This window comes from Leucopleurus acutus (assembly GCF_964270905.1).
Source record: "Leucopleurus acutus genome assembly, chromosome: 6".
In the NCBI taxonomy this organism is placed as follows: domain Eukaryota; kingdom Metazoa; phylum Chordata; class Mammalia; order Artiodactyla; family Delphinidae; genus Leucopleurus; species Leucopleurus acutus.
The window spans coordinates 83,026,565-83,051,560 of record NC_139149.1 but is presented as its reverse complement, the minus strand read 5'-3'; the positions used below and the strand labels follow the sequence as shown (position 1 = coordinate 83,051,560).

Genomic DNA, 24,996 nt, shown 5'->3' with positions numbered 1-24,996 from the left:
GTTCCTGGACATTGATCCGGAGGAGGATTCTGCAGTTCAACACCAAGGTAAGGAAAGAAACAGCATTATTATCGTTGTTAAGGTATTAATAAGAAATGCGTCTTTTCCCCATTTTGAAAACGGGCTTAAACTTTTGACAGTGGTAGTAGTTGGCTTTTGCAACACCCTCTTCCCATTCCGACTTGATATTACAGATTTTTTAAAAAAGTTTGTCAATCGAACTTACAGTTTGTTTCTTTGCAGCCCCAAACCTTTTAGCTAGCACCACGAAGTTGGTTTGCTAGAGCCACTTTGTTCTCACAGACTCCGAATTGTGCGTTTTCTCTAACTCGTTCTTTTGGGGAGGTGGGAGGGGGATGAGGTTGTGGAGGGCACAGGGAAAAGCAAACGCAGCCTAAAACCCCCAGGCTGGCTCCCCGAAGCTTTGCTATCCATCTCGCTTCCTTTCTCCGCTCGTCTCCCACCGCCTCTCGGGTCGCCTAGCGCTCCTTTGGAACTTGGTGGGCGGCGACTGGGTGCGGGGTCCTTCGGATTCTGGGCTCTGAGACTTAGGCCGGGGGCAGGTTTCACTTCTGGGACCCTTTCTCTTCCAGAGTCTCCCCCGCCTCCCAGTTTCCTGCTTTTGAGGGGAGGCCAGGTGCACGCCGCGCGCCGGTTCGTGCGGCGAGTGGACGGCGGCCTGGCCCCGGGTACACTGGGCTGACGCGGCTTCCCGCGGCGGGTGCACCCGACCGAGATTTCCATAATTGCCCCCCGAGCGCGTTTCCCGAGATCGAATTTAGTTTGGCCCTCTGGCGCCGCCGTAGAGTCAGCGCTTCTTAAGGGAGACCGGCGGCTCAGGCGACGAGATGGTTGGGAGTCCTCGGGGTCCCAGGGGTTAGGAGGGAGAACCAAGGTGTGCGGGAGCGACTAGAGATACCGCCAGCTCAGGAGGCTTCATTGGCCTCAAGACGGGCGGGGACGCGTCCACATTTTCCCGCTTCAGGTCGGGACCGGGAGTGTCAGCAGGCGCCCCCGGGGTCTCGCGGGGGCCGCGGCTCCTTCCCACGTGCTTTCTTTAAGGAGGTTCCGCGTCCAAGAGGGATCTTAGGGACAAAAGCGCGGCCAGAGCCCGGTCTGCTCGGCTAGCGCCCGGGCCACCTTAAATGAGCACCGCGGCCGGAGCCGGGCTACGGGCGACCGCGGCCGCGGGAGTCTGCAAAAGTTTGTGGCTCAGTTACGCCTTCGCGGGACCTGCTGGGGAAGCCCCCGCACGGCCTCCCCCGGGATGGGGAGGCCGGGTCCCCACCGCACAGCTCTGACCGCGCTCTCAGCCTAGGGCCCGAGCGGCTTGGGATCCCAGGAGTCCCAGCCCAGCAGCCAGCGGACAGGGAGCCCCGCCGCCCTCGCTGCCACCGCGTCACGGCCTGCAGGCTGCCCGGGCTGCGCCGCTCGAGATGTCGCCGGCGCTGCCAGCGCTCCAGGGACGTCATCCAGGGATGCTCCCCGCCCTGCGACCCTCCTGCAGCCCCCTTCCCTGTGCCACCCGCCGCCCGGCGGGCAGTGCTGGTGCTCCTGCCATTCGGGACACCCGGGCTATTGTTCTGGACCCACGGCAGCGCCAACTGTGAGGGAGAAGCGGCCTTCCTAGCGCGTGCGGCGGCGCGGCGGGCCCGGACGGCTGGCTCCGCACGGAGGGGGAGCTCGAAGGCACCGGGAAAAGTTGTTCGGAGGGGCGGAGGCGGTGCGTGGTGGGCGGAGGCGGTGGGTGGGGGAGGTGATAGCCCTCCTATCTCCAAAGTCGAAAGTACTCCGCGTAGTTAGCAGAACCCGGAGCCGAGGCAGCCGTGGTTGCCTCCTGCGCGTGGGTCTGTGCCTCCGCCGGGAGACGAGGCAACCACCGCCTACCTTGCCGCCGCCTCCGAGCCGGGACTAGTGCGCCTCAGGGCTGGGCGAGGCGGCCGCGCCCTGGACCCGCCGCGAGGAGGAGGAGGAGGACGAGACCCCGGGCCCCAGCTCCCGCCTGTACCCGGGCGCACCCACCCACCAGCCGCGGCCACCGCCTCGCGAGGCCCTCGGTTCCCTGCCATAGGTCCCCCGCCGCGCCGCGCGCGCGCGGTCCTCGCCACACCACTCTCCCGCCGCCGACTCTCTCCTTCCTTCTTCTCCCTCCTCCCTGCTTCCCACCCGCCCCTCTCCAGTCCCTCTGCCTCCTCTGCAGCTCCGCCGCTGTTCGGTCGCCGGCCTCACAGCGATTGATTGATTGATGTTTAATTTCCTGCCAGGCGGGGCCCCCTCCCCCCGCAACCTCCCCGGCCCTCCTCCCCGCCCCCCCACTCTCCTCCTTCAATGCGGTGGACCAGTCTGGCTCGGGTTTAGATCTTTTCCCCCCAACCCCCATCCCGAAATAACCCAGAGACTTCCCCTACCCCCACCCCAAATTATTATTTTGAAGGCGCTAGATCTGGGGACGGACAGGGGGAGGGGGAGAAATCGGAAACCGAGGACAACCCAAAAGGACTCACTTTGCCTGATGACTCAACGCAACTAATAATCATCTCCCTCTCACTGTGTCTCTCTCTGCGGCTTGTCAGTGAGTCCGGCTTCGGCTGCTGGCGGCGGCGGCCGAAAGGGGAGAGGCGGGAGGTGACAGCTTGGGCGGCCGCCGCTTTTCCTCCCGCGTGCGGTCCCAGGTCCCTGCGCCTTCTCGCTTCTCGGTGGCACCGGCCCTACGGCTCCGGCCGCGCCTCCTCGCGAGCTAGCCGCCCTGCGAAGCGGCAGCCCCGGCCCGCCTCCGCCGCCTCCCAGTTTTCAGCCCTTTCTCGCCAGAACGGGTCTCCTTCCCGAAGGTGTGAAAAGGCTTTTTCAGCCTCCTTCTCTCTTCTCCCCTCCTCTGTCGCCTCCTCCCGCGCTCGCTCGGGTGTTCCTTTGGAGGAGCCCTCCTTTCCCTCTTCTCCTCCTCCCTCTACTCCCCCCACCCCCCATCATCATCATCATAACAACCATCGCCGCACTAAGAAGACACCCTGACCCAGGACCCTAAACGTTTGGACCTGGGAAAGAGGAAAGGGAAAGGAGGAAAGAGAAAGGAAGACTAGGAGAACACTGCAAGGCAAATCACCAGAAACTTTCCACCCTGGATTCTCTACTTTTGCTCCATGGACAGAGCCCCAGCCAGCCAAGTTACAGACAGACTGTGAGCAGTAAGTACTCAGCGCGAAGGCGCCCGCGCCAGGCTCCGGAGTTCGGGGAAGCCCCGGGGTCCTGCTGAGTTCCCTCCCCGCAGCTCTCGCGCTGTTCGTTAGACAGCGCAGCCGAGGGAATCCGGGCGGAACCTTCGCCCTCAGCCCTGGCGCTCTGTCTCTACATCACTCGCATCTCTTCTCACCTCTCCTCTGCCACCCCCACCTTGTCTCCTTGAGCCGTGGCCACGCGGCTTCTCCCACGGCCAGAGCGCCCGCGAGGATTCCCAGCGCACTTTGTTGTGCCGGGTTCCTCCTGCTTCTTGGGGATGTCAGTGACAATGTGAGTGCCGTTTCATCAGGTGTTTCCTCCTCCGCCGCCGCCCCCCAAAAATCCGGGGGTGCCGAGATCTGCGGGTTCCCTGAGGAGCGCGCTGCCAGCTAGGCGACCCAGGAGAAAACTTTTTGGAGAGATTTTAAAATTGGGGTTGATGAAGGCTGCTCCCGCACCTAATAATTTAAATTCTTTTGCTTTTGTAATTTATGCGGAAGAGCTTTTTAAAAAAAAATCACTCAGGATCGGATGAAGATTAGAACTTTCCAAAATAATAACGATTGTAGACCCCGCTTGAGGTTATTTTGATGAATACCGCCAAGTGTTTGGGGATGCTTATTAATGTGGAATCAGGGTTGATTTTGTGCAGAGTGTGTGTGTGTCCCAGGACGTGCTCGGTAAAGGTAAAAAGCGGGGATTCAAGGGTCTTTTTGGCAGGCCTTTGCCTACTGCCCCGCGATTCAGAGCGCATTCTTCTTGTGGTTAATTTGTTTTCATATGGACTTACGTACACCCGCACCCACTCCTTGAGTGAGTGAGATGTCTTCTTAGGAAGTTCACTCCTTCCGCAGCCCTGACCCCCCGACAGCAAGGTCGGCGCACTGGAGAACGGGTTATGTCAACCCTGTCCCAATGAATGGATTACTTCTGGGCGCCCTGGGCGGACTTCGTGACCCAGAGCTAACTTCTGGGAGCAGCGACTGGGCAGAATCGCGGCACCCCAAGTTCTGGGTTTCCTTTGGGCCGCCCACTGTAAGGTTGGGACCGGCTTCCCTGTTCGGGCCCCTCGGGCAGCGTGGGAGGAAGTTTGTGTGGCTTTGGTGCAGCGCTCTGCCACTGGCCTAAACGTCTATCACGTGTGTGAGCGGTTTTCCCTCTTTTTTTTCCCTCCCCCTTTCCCCCCCCGCCCCCTCCCTAGGTCCCTGTGCATTTTATTGCGACCTGCCGGTGGGAACTTTGTCTCCGAGTCGGAGCAGCATGGAGCGGCGGAGCGAGAGCCCGTGTCTGCGGGACAGCCCCGACCGGCGGAGCGGCAGCCCCGACGTCAAGGGTCCTCCCCCGGTGAAGGTGGCCCGGCTGGAGCAGAACGGCAGCCCCATGGGAGCCCGCGGGAGGCCCAACGGCGCCGTGGCCAAGGCCGTGGGAGGTAACAGCCCGGAGCAGGGAGGCGCGCGCAGCCCGCGGCCCGGTGATAAAGGCCCGGGTGTCAGGGTTCAGGTTGATTAGGCGATGTCGCGGTGTAGGATTACAGGAAGTGAATTCCAGGTTGCCAAATAATGCCCCCGTCGCCTCTCCTCTGCAACTGGTAGCTTCATCTCGAGTTAAAACAAGAAAGTGGTTTACCCGGAGGGTGGCATTTTTTGGGCACTTTGCCACTGTGTGCTGAGGTGTTGGCAGGTTTATGTCACAGCCAGCTAACTGTTTCTAGATTTTCCTAGAGAGCTTTTTAGTGATTTAACTCTTTTGCCTTGCTTCAGAGTATCTGTTGTAGGGATGAAGTTTAGGTGCGTTCGCTTTTATGGACTAATGTTTAATGCTCAGGTTAGTACAGGAGCAAGTGTTGGTGTTACTTTGTAGTTAGGACAGTGCTTCGAGACAAATGATTAACAACTGGGAATATTTCCAGCCACATTTCAAGTGGGAAATAAGGAATCACTATGAATCTGTCAGGCCCTTAGAGACTTTAATGCTACCGTTTTTTTAAAAATAAAGTTTAAAGTCATGCATTTGTAACTTTGTTATGAATTATAGCACAACAGGTAAAAATAGCATAGTAGTCTTATTGACTGCCTGCTGTTTTTCTTTCCAAGAATTTAACATTACTTAAAATCTTTCGTAGTTTTTGCTATTTAAACAACCACTTTCTTTTAAAGTGGTTAGGGAAAGTAATTTTATAAAATAAAGATATGCAAGAAATTTAAACATTATTAAAATATTTTGAGGTTTATATGACATTTCCTTAGTTGTTTTTTAAATATAAATGCACAGTTCTACACATGCAGTTTTTTTGTTTGACGTCAATTACTAGTTTAATCTTTTTTTTAATTTTGCTTCTAAAGGTTTTCTTCCCCCCTAATATTTTCAGTAGTAGTCTGTTTAATATAATTCTTATATTAGCCAGCCTGAAATGAAACAAAACCCTGGCAAAAGTTGGTGATAAATTCCCATGTTCTAAAGAGCCATAGTTTGTATTTCCAAGTAAAGCCTTAATTCAAAATATCCACTCCCTTTTAAAGACATTTTATAAACAGACAACAATTTATAAAAGAACACGTTTTTATTTTTACTTATTTTGCTATTACTATTTCTTCATGGTAGACATTCAAGAAGGTTTGCCTTAGTTCCTTACATTAAGGAACTAATGTAAGGAGAAGCACTCATTCTCTCAGTTTTAGAAGCTTTAACTAAATTATTTGACCACAGATTGTGACTTATGTATCTTTCATTTTAGGGACTTGAAGATATACTTTAATGAAGCAAAAGAAAACTTGATAGTTTTGTGACTCACTTTTTAGAAATAGTGTTTATTAATGTGTTGTCTTGAGATTGAAGCAATAACTTCGGACTTTTCGGATCATTTTTTAGTATATCCGTATAAGAAAGAAAAATATATGGTAAATGTGGTGGGACCCAATGTGAGATGGTTATGATAAGTGCTGGTAATGTTGGATTGAAAAACTTTTGGAAATCCTTGGAGAGGATGTGTTCTCAAAGTGGCCTTATGCATTAAAGAAAAAAACCTGGACTGAAATTTTGGTTTCTTTCTAAGCTCACTAAGTTGAAAGAAGTCTCTAAACATTTTAGAATGTAATGGTTACCAATTATGCTTCCCTACAAAAAGTTTTTTTTTCCCCTATATCTTACTGAAGGAAACTGCCTGATTTTGTTGACCTAGGGATACCCTCAGTGTAAAATAGTGGTTACTTTTCATATTTTCTGAGACTATAATTCACATTTGGCCACTTACCATAAATTTGATATAGACAAATATTATTAAGTCTTGGTGAGGAGTAATAAATTTGTTTCGACAAGCTCGTATAGTCACTTTTTTCTGAGCTTTAACTTAATTTAGTAATATCAAAGGTCTTAGCTGCTTCCCAAACTGAAAATAAAGATGACATTATTTTGTCTCAGTAAGTACCATTTATGATACCTAACAGTAGAGCGGTTACAATAGTTTACCTATGGTGGATTTTTAAAGATTTTTTTGTAAGAAAGATTTTACTCGATAGAACTTAATAGATTGTTTGGAAAGATTTTAATTTAGAAAGCTTTCAAATATAACAACTTAGAACGTAAAATTTCAATAGTACAAAATTTTCTTATGAATGTTAATGATTATTTTGTGGGTTTAAGTTTATATAGTTTCCAAATGTACATTGAGATGTTAATAATTTTATTTCATTATGACTTTTAATCATGTATATAGACTGGAGAAAAGCAAAGCCTTTTTAAAAATGCACATTCTAAATTTTTAAAATGTTTAAAATATATTTCTATTTAGCGGTTCTTTTATAATTGAAATAAGTTTTTTTTTAGAACATAGAGTAAATATAAAATAGATTATATTTCTATCACCCTACCTCCTTTTGTTTAAATTTTCTTTATGAAGCAATATAATAAGTATAGAAAACTACAAAAATATTTGTAGCTCTGCGTCATTTATTACCATTTTCAGATATATTGCGGTCTTGTCAATGTTGTAAAGATGGCTATAATCATATATATTTTAAAAACAGAGCTCAAAATTTGGGAGGATGTATTTGTCAATCTTCAGTGATTCTCTTTTTAAATGCTTTCCCCCTAAAAATAGGGGAAATCATTAAGTTAATTGGTTGCTCAATAAAATGTCAGTTTATCTTACTGCTTCTGATAAATAGGTGAATAAATGCTTCTGAATGCATTGGTTGCCCTAATAAATTCTGTTGCTGTTATTCTACCTTTTTTAGGGAGAGAGAGAGTTTGCTATGTTTCTGATGAGAACTAAAAAAAAAAGAGAGAGACATAATTTTAGTGTCTGGATTTGACTAGATGAGGTGGTAGAAACACTGTCACAGTCTTCAGGGTTCTGTTTTAATAGGGGACTTAAGAGTGTGTTGTTTACAATGTGGTTAGCTTTAGAAGACTATTAGAAAGTAGATCAATTTTGTTTTGTATTTCTAACACTTTGTAGGCTATATTTGCTCTTATCTAAGCAGTGCGTTTTAAAGCATGTATGTAATAAAATATAAGTGCTCATATGTGTATGACAGTCAGCTTTTATAGAAGGTCCTGGAAAAAAAAAAGGCTAATATCTCTTTAAAAAACATATGAAGGCTGGGAGAGAGTTTAGAGCAAGCAAGAGCACCATGGTGTTGACAGCTTTATATCCCTGCTGGGTAACATTCACTTACTAGAATTGGCGTCCTCTCTCAGCTAGTAATTCACTCCATAAGGATTTTGAAAAAGGATGATTAATGGTGGGGAAATTTATATTTGTGAAATTGTTGATTAAAACTTACAGATCTATTTGAAGATTTAGAAAAAGAAAAGATTATTAAGGATGATGAATATAAGAATCAGATGATCCTTTTACCACCATTAGCATAAGTACCTAAAATGTTCTGCTGTATGTAATGCTTCAGCCACACAACCTACAGCATAAAATGAAAGTGATGCCAATCAAGTTTCCAGAGGAAGCAAGGCATTCTGCTTTCCTCCTGGACTGCTGAAAGGCGCTGGCCAGTTGTGCTTTAATAGCAATAAATTACTGTGCTTCATTCATTGTTAACACAAGCATTTTCATTTTTTAATGTTTGGCTTAAAGAAGAACTTTTCAGACAGCTTTATTTAAACTGAATGAACAGCGCTTGAGTATACCAGATGGTGTATTTGCTGATAGGAGGCATTAAACATCAGAAATCTTTTTGATATTTTTCATTTTCTTATGAATTTTGATGACTTTTTTTTGTGTTAAATCTTCTAGAGTTCAAGGAAAGATGTTTAAACACTGAGAATATCTTGATTTTTTTGAAAAAAAATAGCTTTTTGGGGAAAAATTAGTTTTTAAAATAACTTTAATTTTGTTGAAGAATTGTCTGTTGAAGTTATCTTGTAACTCTTTGACCCGAAGTAAACCTATTCTTCTTGCTACCAGGCAGCCCTTTCAAGAACATAACTGTCTTGTTGCAAGGGGAAAAAAAATCATTATGCAATACACACTGATGTACTCAAATAGGGAAGCAAATGTGATCATGATTGTTGCGCAGGGCCTCATTTAGAGCTGAACACTGTCTACAACAACAGTTAGTTTAATTGTCTGCATGTGGAACATTTCCTTTTAGATAAGAGTAAAAGAAATGCAGTTCAGGTCAGGTGTAGTCACCATATGAGCAGTTGTAGAGAGATATTTTACTTTTTGAAAGGAGGGCAGATATGAAAGAGTATAGATATTGACCTATTGAAATGTATAAAATATTTAGAAATTTGAAACGTATTGTCAACATAGGCAAAATGGAGAAAACTCATTAAATTCATTTTAACCTAGGATGTTATACCATTATGCTTGTAGGGAAGACTCGTTATTACTTTAAAAGTGAAAAGGTTGTATTTCGGTCTTGTACTCCACTTTTTTTTTTTTTTTTTTAAAGGGTTTAAGATCTTTTAAATAGAATGAACTTAGGCTTTGGGGTCATCCAGCAATCTAGCATGTCCTCTGTAGTTTTGCTGAGGTAGAAAAATAGCCCTCTCTAAAGTGTTTTCAGTGCTTGGCCTGTTATTAAAATAAAGATATACTTGGTTAAAAAAATATATGCAATGGAACATACACATTAAACAGAACATAGGGTATCCGCCCCTCAAAGTCTTGAGCATAATTTGATGTTTTGAGTAATTTTGGAAGCCTTATATTCCATCAGTAGAAACCCCACTGACCATTATATATTCAAGATCATCTGCAGTGAAATGTGTGTGTGTGTGTGTGAGCATGTGTGTGTGTTAGAACTACATAGATGTCCCTTAAGGCGTCTGTTTTCTAACCACTGCAGACAATAAGCAGTATCCTCTTTTTTCAGGGGGTTGTGACTAAGAGTATCAGTCTGTACATATTAGATATCCTGTGTTAATTCTTTTCTCCTTGTGTGAATGTGTGTATATATTTTGCCTATCTATCTCTGTAGGGAAGGAAACAGACTAATCATAATTTATTAGATATCTAAGAATGTTAATTTTGAGTTATTTTAAGAATATGGAAATCAGTTTTATTCCAGGCAAGACATGGTAATTATTTGGTGTATCAGACAAGGCGTATCTGGTAAGCAGTCAAATTTGGTGGTGCTACTTTGATAATTTAAAACTCTTTTTTAAGATTCAATGTGGAGACAGTTTATATGATATATAAAAAAGACAAATTGACAGAGTTAGATGAATTTCAAATTGCATTATTTTCTTTTGTCTTTTTAGGGTTTTTAGGTTTCTTTTTTTTTTTTGACTGAAAATAAGGTAGAAAACTTTATGTTTCCAGTATAGAGCAAAATGACAATTTCTCATCATTAAAAAAGTTTTTTATAACTAGTAATCTCACATTAGGTGCCAAAAACATGTACATAGTTTATTTCATTTCAAGAAGCCAAACTTTATCTTACATAGCATGTAAATAAAGTTATTTATACTCTTTTACCTAATAAGTAGGCTTTTTTTTTTAACCTATGTAACTAATGTGTGGTAACATAGTTTTACTATCTTCCTTACATGAATGCTGAGATACAATGGCATTTTGGAACATATTTAAGGATGGAGCATTTGACAAAAGTTGTATGTGTAACAGTTTGTCAGTGGAAAGTGACAAGTGGGAAATGACAAATGAAATGTTGGCATCATCACTCTTTATTTTGATAAAAATGTCTCAATTTGCAGTGATATAATACTGTTTCATTTTATTTCATGAGTTGTGTGAGATGCATAAGGGGAATTTAGATTTTGTGAACGGAAAATTAGCAGCCTAAACTCTCTTTTCTGAAGCTTTGGCAGCAAATTCCCCCTCCCCCCCCAACTCCCCAAGAATAAGAACAGCAGTGAAATGTTGGATCTAACTCACACATTTTAACTCATTACTTTTTGGAAAAAAAGAAAGAAAGAAAGGAAGGAAGGAAGGAAGCAGGGAAGGAAGGAAGGGACAGGGAGAGGGAGAGAGAGAAAAGAAAGAAAGAAAAGAACTGAAAATGGTTTCAAGTAGGAGACATTTATGCTTAGCTCAAAAAATGAAGAAGAGAGTTTGCCTTTTGTTTTCTTTATAGGGATTTAAAAATGAGTGATTTCCTTCTGCTGACTTTGTATTGGGCCTTTCACACTTCCAATTACCACTGCTCTCCATCCTTAATTTAGGGTGTCAATGTGGAGAGCCGTGAATTCCTTTTATTTTAAGGTGCAACAGAGGTTTGGAAATGTCTATGCGTTAAAAATTGATTTTTATATACAAAGGATTCATCATCCTACTACTTACGGATAATGTGATAGATATTTCAAAGTCAAAGTAGACTGCCCTGCGTGGAATTGGGGTATGAGTTAAAACAAAAGCCAGTTGAGAACTTACAGATTTCCAAAAAAGTACAGATGTGGCCTCTATAGGGTGTGATTTTCTTTATTTTCTGAAGTCAGTGAGCAACCAAACATTTATTTTCTTCTTTTACATGAAACAAGCCCCACAAGGACTTCATGCTATACAGTGTTTATGTAAAAATGCTCTATGGTGGAGTTTTCGAAATCATGGCACTCCATCTATACATATAATTTTTTTTGCTTCCAATTAACAGAATTGTTTTGCTGTTTAATAGCAAGTGATTTAAAAATTGTGGTAAAATCAGTATAATTACGAGGCAGTGAAAGGGTGCATCAAAAATTGTCTTCTACAACTTGTCTTTGGCTTCTCATTTGCAAAGTTTTACTTATTCCAGATTTTTTATTAACCAGGTAAAAATGACCTAAAATGGAGTAAATGTGCCATAGATATACAGTTATGGCAGTTGGGCTTATCGTGTGTATTTTTTCCATTTTTAATTGATGTGTATACCTTTAAAAATTTTTAAAATAAACTAGTGAATATTATAGTTATTAGTTTGACAAATGCTTAAAATGAAGAAAAATCCTTAATAGAAATTTCAAGAATTTGAACCTTGCAAGAAAGTTATGAGCAAATTATGGCAGTCTTATATTGTACTAAGAATATTATTTGTGCTTATGACACATTAGGGTAGTAAAACTCTCTGGGGGATGTATATTTCAATTTTAATTGCTCCCAGTATTATTACTGTTGGTTAGTGGGTGAGGCGGATTAGGTTCTGCCCTTAACTAGTTGCCTTATCATTGGAATGGAGTTCTACCTTAGCACAGTGGGCTGTTAAACTATAGCATAAGGTAACAAAAAAGATTAAAAAGTTAAGAGGAAACCCTTCAAGCTACCGTATATGAAAAGGGGTGCATTTCACACCAGAGTAAATGTTTGGTGCCTACTGATGGTTGCACAGTTATTGAAATGTGCACAGCAGCTCAGTGACTTTCTTTGTTTTGTTGAAGACTTGCACAGATATGAACAAATTAATAGAGACTCTAGTTAGAGAAAATGTTTTCCAAAGCACTAAGATCTGACAGAGGTGATTTTCACTTTTCATAGAAACAATTTTAATTTCATAATGTTAAGGAAAGATGTCTTTTATTTCTTTTAAAAATATTTTTTACTTTAAAAAAAATTTGGCTAGAAAGCAAGTGTATCCATTCTTTTATAACTGACTAAGATTGATTTTCAAATTTCCTGATTATTCCCCACATTAAAATTGCATGTTTTTCTTGCGTTGGTTCCAATTATTTATATATACATATAAGAAAAGCAAAAATTGATAGCTTGTAAGGAAAACGCATTCATATCAAAACTCTTCAAATAGCAATGTTTTCAAAACATTATTATTATTTCTTTTTGGTTAACAGAACAAGAGCTTTCTTTAGTCATAACCCGAAGATGCTAACGGAGCGGCATGATAAATGTCTCTTTAAGTGTCGTAGTAAAAGAAAATGACATGCCTTCTGAGGCAGTGGAGAGTTTATGTTGTTTCGGACCCATTTCCCAAGCAGTGATCGAAGACAGATTACAATAACAATTATACAGTCAGAAGATGCAATATCCATTTCTGCTTTAATTGAGTGAAAGAAAAATAAAAACATCATTAAGAAAAATGAGGGGGACCTGTCACACAGCGTACAAATTTTTAGTCTTGAAGAAGATGCAGAATAACTCAAGTACTTTTCCCTTACTTTGCTGTATTTATTAGCTAAAATCTGTTTTGGGGAGAGACCATTTGGTTCTTGCTCCTCCCTGGGAAGTTCAGAGAGGAGCCCCCGGGGGGTAGTTGCTCAGGAGACATGAGAAGTGCTCACTGATTTGTCTTCATATACAGTTTACGATGGGAAATCAGTTTCTTATATCCCACCTGAGGTGTAACTACCTTCTCTCTCTCTCTCTCCCCCTCCCTCCCTCTTTCTCTCTCTTTCTCTTTTTCATCTATGTAAATGGAAGTAAAAAGTAATGAATGTTCCTCTTGTTACAAAGTCCTGCAAAGTAAGGGTTAGGAGTGTTCCCTGGATCTGCTGTTCTTCCTCCCCTGGCTGAAGGGGAGGGAGAAAGTTGAAGGTGAATAATGAGCACCCTTATTTTTTCTCGGTTCACGTGGGGTGTTGGGGACCCCGAGTTTCCACATGGACACATCACCTGACATTCATGTAGGTGACATAGACTGTCACCTGAGATGCACAGGGTCTGGCCTCCATCTGCAATCGTTGGAGCCATTGAATCGATAATCCTTCACAATGCTGAAGCCTCCAGCCCTCATTACCCAGAGTAGAGCTTTCAGCAACTTGGAGCGAGCTGGCTGGCAGCCGCTGAAATCAGTGGCTAGCGTTCTTTCACCCTAGGCTGTATTTCTTACTCTGTTCATGGAATTGCGTGTGCCTGGAAACTTGGGTGATGACAGTGGAGTTAGCCCAGACAGTGGAGTTAACCCCTGCTCGTTGTGGGGATACTGAAACCGCAAATGGTGTTGGCCATCAAAGCAGCTGGAGCCCGAGGTTGGACTTAGTGGACAGAGATAGAGGAGACTGTTTCTTTGGTCTGTAGCTAAGAGTTTTCTTGGGTTCAATATTTAAAAACCTTCCTGAAAGCAAAATGAAAGGAATAAGATAGGCAGTAAACCCTTCCTGGTGGAGTTCTCATGATCCCGGAATTGTCCCAAGCATAATCCCTTTCAGACTGGAATTTATGTCATACAGCTCAAAAGGCTTTTTTTTTTTTTTTTAAATTCAGTTTAGAGAGTCTAGTTAATAGTGCCTTCATTAAAATACTTTTGTCAGCAAAAGGTTTTTCAGTTTTAACATTTACATAACCTAACATCATCGACTAATGCCATGAGCTTTAAGGGTCTATTAGTGGTTCCGTTTTTTTTCTGGGCTTTATAATTTAAACCTAAACATTAATTCTGGGAGGAACTTGGCATAATGTCTTTTTGCCTTGGAGGGAATTTTTGTTGTACAATCAAAAAAAAAACCTATATTTTTTTTTCATACAGTCACCTTCTCCATGTCTCCCCTCCCCTAAGTAAATAGCAGTTAAATAGTCAAGGTTTTAAAAGGGCTTATTTAAATCAAAAAAAGAAGTGATTATTTTAGGTGAATTTAACAATTTTCCATTAGTTCATATTGCAAACTAGTGCTTTTGATATTAATAGAAAAGATCTGTGAGGCTGCTAATGCAATGAAAGTATTTTTCCTCTCTCTCATACTAAAGTCACGTGGCAAATTTTTTTTTAATAAAATTATATTTGAGAACCCTTGAAACTTACAAATCAGTTACCTGTCTTATTTATTAGAAGCTGAGAGACGTAAAAAATTCTTTATGTCACCTGAAATTATAGCATTGACTAGGAGGAAAGAAGTTGGGATCTCAGTATTAAGTAATAAAGGGACTAAATTTCCCAGTATTAGTTATTTTGGAAAACATACTTAAACTAGGATTCTTAAAATGCTCTTTTAAATATATGATATTAATACTATGTTAAAGTTCAGTTATTATAGGAATCTGGTTACAAGGTAATTGTGAAATTAAGAAACAATTGAGGAAACCCTGTGATGATCAGTTGCCATGATCTGCAAACCAGAAAGTGTTCAGAACCCTAGAAAGAATGCATGCCTGGAAATCGCTCATGGAGGAGAGTGAGGCTAAGTCAGGGTTCTCCTGAAGCTTTGCGGGCTTTCAGCTTACCAGGCTCCATTTAGACAAGATTTTGTCCTGTATGTAGGTTTGGCAGATGTGGTATTAGATGACCAAATACCCTTCATTACTGAGGAGCGGTATTATAAGAGGAGCAAATTGTTCACTGAAAGGGAAGTTATTACACATTTAAGACCCAAGTAAAGACATTTTACAAGGGTAAACCAGGTGATTCTGATTTTTTTCCTTCTCAAATGGATCTCCAGGTAATATTCAGCACAACTCACTCTATTTACAGGTCCATTCATATAGTAAGCTTGAGCCTTCAGCACGTTTTTACAGGTAACTTATAACCAAACCCCACCGCCCCCCAAACTAGAGCTTACTATTGAAAGCCTGCCAGTGCCGTCACAAACGGTCATTAGTTCCCAAGAGACTTGGAGGAAAAAAGAACTGGAGGAGAATGCCATGACTTCAGTAAGAACCATTTTGCTGCATGTGTATATTTTTGCTGCCATGGCAAAACTGTCTGGGGGCTGACCTTCATATTCAGAACTGATACCACACACTCTCCCATGGAAATGTATAGAATTCCAATTAGCACAGGGTCAGAGTATAAATGTACCTCTTTTCACACTGTTCCAAGTGGTTAGTGGAAGACAAGCTGCAAAGTAATTCCCTTAGTCCCCCAGTAAAAAGATTTATAGCAAGATAATTCTCGGCCCCATAATGAGAGTGTTGTAGGTTTGCGTTTGATATTTATAAGACTGAAATACAGTCCATGTGCCCAAACTAAGCATTTATTGTAAACAAGTTAACTGCCGAGAGGTTATATTCTGTCCAACATAATTATATTGAAGATTGATGTATAGCTTGAAAGCAGGTTTGAGGGAGACAGTTCTTTTTAACCAAGGAAGGCTTCTGAGACGCAGCTCTTTTCTTCCTTTGATGTGAGTCAGTGAAGTCCACAGCCAACCTCTCATGTATATAATAAACACAGGCTTGCTCTCTGAAAACATATCTGTTTGTCATCCTACTTCTATTAGCAAAATAAAGAAATGAACCTATATTCACTGAAGCTGTTAGGTATAGTTTCTTTTATCATCTTTACCTGGACCTGGGCAGTGATGGTGCTAAGATAACATAGTTGCTGACAGTATGGCAGGCAGGTGAGTTCACACACAAGCCTAAACCTACATCTCCGAGTTAACCTCCAAAAGAACCCCTTTCTCCTTTAATGCAAATTCTGAAAAAGAGCCTTTGCCTTGTCTTTCTGTTATCTTGTGTTGAGCTTGTGAGATGAGAACTGTTTTTGAAATTGTGGCCTCCCGGGATGGGGAGAAACTATACTAATATGCTTCATTTTATGGCTCAGAAATTATTCTAGAGTTAAAGAACTTGTGAATCCAGGGAACCTAGGGAGAATGAAATCTTTCTGAGGTTGAGATACTCCATATCTGGGATTACCCCCAATTTAAAATAGTACAATGCTCTTCCAGGGTTTCTGTGCTTTAAGGAAGGTAGAAACTTACATTTTCTTTAGGATAAAGATTTATCCCTTTTTTTTCCAGGAGAAAGAAAAAGGGTTTTTGTGACACTTTTCAAAGATAGTTAAAAATGGAATAACATTCCTCCTTTGGTTGGGTGGTATCCTTTAGATAACATTAAGAATGAGAATAAGAGTTTCAATGGATTTACATGCAGTGGCTGAAATGGTCTCTTTGGTTTTTTAATATCAAACTTAATAGTGTCTTTTGGAAATGATATAAATTATAAAGGGGATGTCAGAAACATAATGTGAAAAAAAGCAGTATAATAGTTTTCTCTGTTCTGTTTTTCTTATTTAAGTAATTGCTATAAATTGTACAGGTACATATAAGCTTAAAATATCTTGTGTGGGAAGTATTCCATCAGTGGGGACCTGAGTTTCCCCAGTCTGTATGCTGGGTTTTATTAACTTCATCTCAGTCACAATAATAATATCCTATGTATTGCCATCCAGAGAGCCCAGTGTACCCTTAGGGAACTGCAGAATACACAGCATGATTTTGACTTTCTTGCTTTCTCCTCCTGTTCTTTTCTTTTTCTTCTCCCATTGTTAGCCATTTCAAGGACCTGGCTGCTGTTACATCTCAGTGGAGGCATTTGTTGGGTATAAGAATGAGAGTGGCTTTTAGTGGTTGGGAAAGGATGGTAATGGCTGCCTGTCTGTTTAAGCTCGGCCTTGTGAAATCTGCATTCATTTCACAGTGATGATCTTTATACATCTATTAAACATCCATATATGTTTTGCTGTTTGAACCCTAAACATAGACAGTAGGATTTCCTCTTGTAAGGGAGAAAGTCTTTATTTTTCACTATACAAACTTTACCTTTTCAGATTTTCATTTGCTAAAAATCTCTCCACTCTAGTATGATTTCCTTTGGGGCTTTGCACCAGTGTTTGATCTCAACTTTTAATAATTTTGGTGAGTTAAACTCCCCAAAGAAAACATGCTTGTGCTCTGAAATATTCCCACTAGAAATCTGGGTAGTCTTGTCTTATTGAGAGCCGAGTGCTTGATTCCTTTATTAATTCCTTGCTAGAGAACCTCAGTACAGTTAAGCTTTCCTTACCACTACACTGGAGAAATCAATCAAGGGTTTTTATTTTAATTATTAAATTAGATAAAATAACATTTAAGGCAGAGCTCAAAACCTGAGATGACGAAGCAAATGTTAGTATAAAGATAATTTTTATTAACCCCTTTTTTGACTCCTGGGGCTCTGAGTTGCAAATAGCTTTTCCAGAGAGGATAATAAGAATGAAGGGAGCAGCAAGTACATCTCTAGTTCAATACTATTTAAAAAATTATCCTCCCAGAAACCTCCAGAATAAAATTTTACTTAACGGAGGAAGGAAATCCTAATGTTGATGAATTACGGTACAGTCATTTCAGCATGCCATTGAGTCTCAAGGCTTACTAATATATGCATTTCTAACCCAGTGAGAAAAGAACCTCAAGAATTTAGTTGGGGATACTTACACAGTATGCCATATGTTTGAACTCTTCTGTGATACACAGACTTGCATATTCTACTTTTTTTCCTTTTCTTAATTTTTTTTTTTTGATTCTGGGATCAGTAAACATTTTGTCTCTCTGTAGTTACTACATTTAGAAGAGATGCCGCAGTCCTTCAGTGCAGGACATGGGTAGGACTGCACATAAGATGCCCAGGGCTCCAGGATGTGCACAGTCACAGAGCACAGTGCTGCTACCCAACAGAGTCCTACGCCAGTTGACTGTGATGCCTTCGTGGTGATAAACCAACAATTTCTGTGGACAGTGGTCGTGCAGGGCCCTGTGGTCTGGTGCGCTTCCCCCAGAGAACATGGAGTGAGCTCCTGAATCCACTTGTGCGGATCCTTTCCTAGAAAGCTTTCCTTGTCTACCAATGCTGAATGCTGTGTAGTAGGGCCAAAGTGATGTGGACAAGTTAGGTGGCCAGGGAGTCATGAGACTTTAGAACCGACACTGCCTATTAATGGTGGTTACTAATGTCTAGGTGGAATTAGCATTTTGTTAAAATAAGCAAACATTTCTTTTGGGCCTGCTGCAGGTCAGCCTGGGAGTGGAAGGGAGAGTGGGAGGGTGAAGACTTAATCTAAGTCCAGTTCATGTTGGAGAAGGAAAAGACCGGCCTCTCCTTCACTCTAACTGGACATTCCTGACAGCTGGGAATTTAGTTCCTTGGGTCAGGCTTGCTGTGGCTGTGTTCCCAGGTGTAGCTCAGGCATTTTTGTTTAGATAAGTAGCCACACTGTGCCTCCTGTGTGCCTGTGAAATCCCATTTTGCAGATTGCCAGGCCAACTTGATCCTGCCACTGCGTTTCTATAACTGAAGAGTATTGAGAGACCTGGAGTTTATCCTTCAGCCTTCAGATCTGACTTCAGGTTGAATTGTGGCCTCTCAGTTTGAGGACAGGCCTGGAATCAGAGGTCTGGAAGACCAGAACCCATCTCCCTTCCCTACCACTTTAAACCCAATTTGAGCCTTTGAGGTGATAAGTGAGAGGACCAGAGTTTACGAGGCCATCCCTACCCCTGGCCTATTTTTCGTTCTTATCTTCCAAAGTTAAGACCTGCCCCAAGGGCTGCACAGTAGTGTCTGGTTTTACTAGAGAGATTTCTGAAAATAAAATATTTCTTGGTAGTCTTACCTCTCCCCACCTCCCCGCAGAGGAAGTGGCATCAAGGAGCTATACTGTTAAAGCTTTACTTGGAGGCCTAATTCTCAGGTCTAAGCAACTGGGTCATGGATGAACAGGAGATCGAATTTCTGCATATGTGGCTTCGTTTGCACTTAGAGTAATTATTAAGTGCATTTTGCCTTCCCCATAATTGTAGGATTGATTGGTCCTCCACCTGTGAACGACCCAGGACTTTCAGCTGTCCTACCTCTGTCTCTGCTCCTGCTTCCTCTTCGGGAAGAGTTAAAAACAAAACCAACAACAAAAACGAATGAATCCTTCTGAGAATCTGTAGTTCATAAGCAAAAGACAGAAGGGAACTTTGGAAAGTGGAGCCGTTTAGGGGAGCTTGGAGGTCCTCTGGGCCACCTATGGGTGGCTCTTTTGCCCCCAGATGGTTTTGCTCTTCCCCCCACAAGACTGGTGAAAGCATGTTTTTCTTTATGACAGTACCTCAAATTCTTTCCATTAGAAGTTAATGTGAGATACAATATACTTCTTTTACAATGAAAATATATCTGAGGAAATTAAGGGACTACCAAGCCATTGAAACAGTGAAGTGTAGCATCTTTTTATCTATTAATCTCTTTGGAATTTCAGCCCCTGGGGGAATGGGAGGCTGGAGTGGAATGTGGAGCCTGGGGCCACCAGAGCTCAGGAGGTTAGTCCTGGGAGTGAAGAGCAGGGGCAGAAAAGAAGAGAGTAGGGAAGACACACTTGATCCATTTTGAGATTTTGCCTGGGACCCCAAGAAGGAGGTGAGGAACACCCTATCCTTTCTTTCTATTTCTGGTAGCAATTCTTGGCGCTCAAACTTGCCTTTATTGTTTTAGGGTGGGAGGAAGCATCTACAGGTTAATATTGGCGAGTTCTTTCTGTTCTTGTCTGTGACGCAGGGTGTGTGTGTGAATGTGAGTGTGTGCTTGTGCGTGTGTGAGAGAAACAGAGACAGAGAGGGAGAGGATAGGAGGTTAAAGAGTGAGGAAGTGGTTGTTTTGTTTTTCTAGTAAATTTGCAATAAGAAAAGATAGTTGCCACCCCTCACTCTCTGCCAGTCCTTTGGAAAACCGTGTATTATTCACTTGGTCTCCAGGGTAGAATTTGTTTCATTGTTTCTGGGGTTCTATGATTTATCGATTGTGGTGGTTGCTGAGCGTGATGTTTTACCCCAGGTTCAGTTTTATACAAAGAACAGATATATATGAGAGACTCTGCCCTAAAGCCTTTGTAATCTTCATTTAGCCCGGGGACCTTCTCAGGTAATAGAACCATATCTACTGCCAGCCCGAGGGAAGGGAGTGGGCCCTGTGGCCGCCTTTCTTTTGGAAACAGATGGTTTTCGGAGCCCTTTGAAAGAGGGGAGGAGCAAGGCTGGCTTCCTGTCATCTCAGACTGATTCCTGTCATTCAGGGGGCAGGTCCAGGAATGAAGGTGGACCCAGGAGGCAAAGGGGCTGGGGAGGAGACCAGAGCCCGTGGGCACCACACTAGAGAAGGACCCAATATTTGAGCCTTTCTTTGTCTGTGAGTGACTGAAGGGCAGGATCTGTGTTTGGTTCCTCCTCTGCGCCCAGCACAGTGCCTGACAGGTGATAGGCCATTGAAAGGTAAATTCACTTACAAGCGACGCAGGTCACCCACTGGACACAGCAAGTGTGGTGAAGGGCCCTTTACTAAAAGCCCACACCTTTACATTTCTGTGGACATGGGCTTTGGAGTGTTGTTTTCGACCCTCAAGAAAGCTGTGTGCTTGGGATTTAAAGTTGGTTAATCGGAACTGCTCTACTCTTTCCTCTCTTGGTTTCTTTGGACATCTTACTTATTTTCCTATAGTTTCAGCTTCCTCATTTATCAGATGAGGGTAATAATAACCCTCCCACAGGGTAAACGTGGGGAGGAAACAAAGGTAAGTATGTATGTCAGAGTACACGATGACTTAGGAGGCGCTGTGCAAATGAGCGTGTTGTTTTGTGTCCAGCTTTCGCAGAAGGCGGTAGAACCCTGTCATCTAGACCCTCTGCCTCTGGACCTTCTTTCATCTTTCTCTGTTAGGTTAGATCTAGCCCATTAAAGAGTACTTGTTCCTCGGGTCACATTCATGCCAGTGTCTTGTCATTTCCTGAACACTGTAACTGTTCTCTAAAATGAAGGGAAGGGGAAAATAAGCCTTTCTTTAATAAAGAAGTTGGATTAATATAATTAGGAATAAAACAATAGCCTACAATTTGCTCAGTGATGCGGAGAAGATATCACGTTAGATATTGGAGTTTAACCAAGAATCCATCTGTACTCAAGTCTCCTAAGATCTGGAGCACAGAGGAAAGATAAGTGAGGGGCATCAAGACAATTGCACAATTGTCCTGCTTATCAGTTTGTGGTGTATTTATCCTGGGTCAGAAAAACCACTGTATATGTTGGTATTTGGCAGATTGCTTAGAGCAGCTTTGTCTGATCGAAATGTAATAAGAGCCATGTGTATAATTTTAAATTTTCTTGTAGTTTCTTTTAAAGAAATGGTAAAGAAACAGGTGAAATTAATTTTAATAATACATTTTGTTTAACTCAATGTATCTAAAATATTATCTCTACATGCAGTTCATAAAATTTTTTTGTGTGTTAAATATAATTATTTTTTCGTATTAAATTGTTGAAATTGAGTGTGTATGTCACACGCCACATCTCAATGCAGGACTAGTCAACATTCAAGTGCTCCATCACCACTTGTGGCTCCTGTATTGGCTAGGCAATTTTAGAATATATTTTAGAATATAAAGTATGGTGCTTTTAACACTTTCACCCTTTTGCTCTGGGGCCTGTTGAACATTTTTGGCCTTAATTATTTGCATCTTCCAGTAATTAGGCCATTCAGTGATTATTAGTATAATTTTTATTCTGAAGAAATGCTTTTTAGGAAGTATCATGAGCATTGATTATGGACCCTGAAAAAAATGATTGGTCTCTTTTTTTCCTCTGTGAAGTGGTATTAATACTGTTTTTGTAGAAAGAAAACCAAATAGGGACTTCCCTGGTGGCGCAGTGGTTAAGAATCCGCCTGCCAATGCAGGGGACACGGGTTCGAGCCCTGGTCCGGGAAGATCCCACATGCCGCGGAGCAGCTAAGCCCGTGCGCCACAACTACTGAGCCTGCGCTTTAGAGCCCGCGAGCCACAACTACTGAGCCCGCGTGCCACAACTACTGAAGCCTGCGTGCCTAGAGCCCGTGCTCCGCAACAAGAGAAGCCACCGCAATGAGAAGCCTGTGCACCGCAACCAAGAGTAGCCCCCGCTTGTTGCAACTAGAGAAAGCCCGCGCGCAGCAACGAAGACCCACAACGGCCAAAAATAAATAAATAAATTTATAAAAAAGAAAACCAGATAGGTTTCATTATTTGAGGGCTACCTGTCAGACAGTTTAACTACCTCCCGCTGTTTAATTGTCACAACCAGTCTAGGATGTAGATGCTATTGTTCGCATTTCAGCTGGGAGGAGTTTGAGCCTCAGAGAGGTCAGGTAAATTTCCCAGGATCACTCCCACAGGTTAGTATGGTAGTGCCAGGACTCCACCTAAGAGTGCCTGCCCCCGGGTGCAGAGCCGTCCTCTCCCCGCACGCCTCTGTTCCCTCTGTTCCCAGGGCTGTGCTGGTGAAGACCAGGTTAACGCTTCATCATTATGCGCGCTTCTTCAGAGATCATGTCATAACGAAAGTGACAATTGAGCATCATAACTAATGACAGTTGGGAAAATGCATTTTTCCAGTAGAGAAAGTCCCGTTGCTTATTTTTCCTCGGTGATAACAGAATTAACCATTTATCCCAATTGTCAGGACAGCTCTTAATTTTTAGCAAATGGCTAGGGCTGTGTGCCTGTCCTCTAGATTAAACCATTTGCTTACCTCCTGCAATTGTAAAAGGCTTAGCGAGGCTTATAATCAGAAGGTTCAAAGTTCTCTACTTGATCATCTGAAGATGGGTCTGTGCCACAATAAAAGAAAAATAATGCCATAAGCTGTAGGTATCGGGCGAGAACAAGAGTGTCTTTCTTTTTCTTCTTGATCATTTCTGAATTTTTATAGATGCAGTTTAATTTTATTGCTGTTATTCTTTTGTTGGAACTTATCTATTAATTCTTCCCATTCTTTAGTTTTTGAAGTGCTTTCCACATACTCTCCCTATCCTTTCATCTATTGTCACTTTTTTCTTCCTTTTTTTCCCCTCTTTTTTCCTGGAGCGAATGGGGGGACAAAATGGATAAATATATTTTTTTGATATATATTTCTACTCATCCTCTTATAGTTTTCTTTCCTAGGGATTTGCTGTTTTTAAAGGCATTTAAAACCTATGCCTTAATTTTCTTCTTCCTTACATTTGACTTCAATTGTACTGTTTTACCCGTTTTCATTTCTCTTGTCATTGTCACTAGTAACTGCATCTATTGTTCCTGCCTTCTTCTTCTTTTGTAAAAATTGCGTTTCATTGTAAAGATTTCATTGTTTAGGTTGCTCCAATTCTACTAAAAAGGTACATTTTTTAGTCATTAAATATAACCTGTTTATGATCGTTTTTGGTATCACATGTATATGTGCTTTCAGAACAGATTCTGTTATCATACACTTCTGATTAATACTGTTTTGTTTTATAAATGACTTCAAAGTCCTTTTTTTTCCTTCTTTTTTTGAAAGTAGGCGATTGCCTGTGAGGGACTGGCGCTTGCGTTTTGGCTGTGAGGAGTTACTGCTGTCACGTACTAACAATTGCTTCCTTTACTCACTGAACTAAAATATTTAGGAAATATTTTGGTCATTGCCATTTTCAAAACATAAATCTCTACATGGTATAGATCCTTGTGCTTTAGTATTGTATTTCATCTCTAACTCATGAACTGTTAATATTACTAAAAAAAATTAATGGGGTCTTAAATTTTTTCACTTGACCATAGACTTGAGGAAGATTTATGGTTCCTAAGTAATGGATACATGATAGCTTGTGGAGCAACTGGATTCATTTAAAGGTCTTATCTGTGATTCCCAGATGAGTGACGCTTAGATGTTGACATTAGGAACTGCACGTGGATTTTCGGCATTGAAACTTATGTACACACAGGTATTAGTGGTGAAGTAGCTTATGGCACCACTGACTGCACGGCCTTATGTGTGCTTACGTTTAAATCATTAAAAAGAGAAATCAACCTACTTCCTTGGACAAAGATCATATACCAGTATGTAAGAGTTAAAAGGTCTAAATGGGGGCTATTCCCTGCTGGTAAGGACTCTCACGAATGGGTCCTATAAAATGCCATTATGCTTGCTTAGGAAGATTTTACAACACTTTTCAACTGCATTGAGGGCAGGAGCAAGGCAAGGCTTGTTTTCATTTGTATCACTGGAGCCACAAGGGATACCTGGCACACAGTAGGTGTTCAGGGAGTAAGAGTTGGATAAATGAATGACCACAGAGACAATTTGGAGGAAATCTATTTTATATTATTCACTACATGTCTTACATGCAATGGGGAATAAAGCAGACATATAAGTAAATAAGCATTTGCTATGCCAGTGCTGGTCACGATTAAAAAAAATATTTTGTAAGGCACCATGTGGCTAGGCTCAATTCTCCTCTTTATGTAAAACAGTCAGTCTGCTCCATCCTTATTTCCTATGTTCCGTGAGTCTATACCATAGATAGTATATGAGCAATGGACGATAATGCTGCTTTGTTGTTCCTTGGCGTGAACACTAGTAGTTGTCCCAGGTCTGGTATTGTGTGGCTTGCTAGTCTGTCGTTCAGGCTTAGTAATAATTACCGTGATCTTTAATGATAACAATTCTTAATGAGTATTATTAATAATGATTATATTTAATAATTACATCCAACACTTACTATCTTTAATAATAATAATTAGCACATGGGAACCAGTTGCACCACTGTATTATCTTTAGCAGAAAAATCTAAATCTGTGACCTGGTAGTTTGCACAGTATCTGTTCCCACCCTCTGCTTTCCAGATCAGAGTGAGTCAGGAGGCTTCTCGGGTCTGGACAACA

General features: G+C 42.0%; 1 protein-coding gene across 2 annotated transcripts in view; it reads left to right on the top strand.

Annotated features, from left to right (window-relative positions):
• The first annotated feature begins 3,084 nt into the window (after positions 1-3,084).
• Positions 3,085-24,996, top strand: part of SATB2 (SATB homeobox 2) — a 187,042-nt gene continuing 165,130 nt past the window's right edge. Inside the window, exons 1-2 of one of the 2 annotated variants that reach the window (XM_082841654.1) lie at positions 3,085-3,182; positions 4,415-4,663. In XM_082841654.1, the coding sequence (XP_082697780.1) occupies positions 4,474-4,663 (190 nt within the window). In that variant the 5' untranslated portion in view covers positions 3,085-3,182; positions 4,415-4,473. Of the gene's footprint in view, positions 3,183-4,414; positions 4,664-24,996 lie in introns of those variants that run through there. The other variant, XM_082841653.1, reaches the window with a different exon arrangement.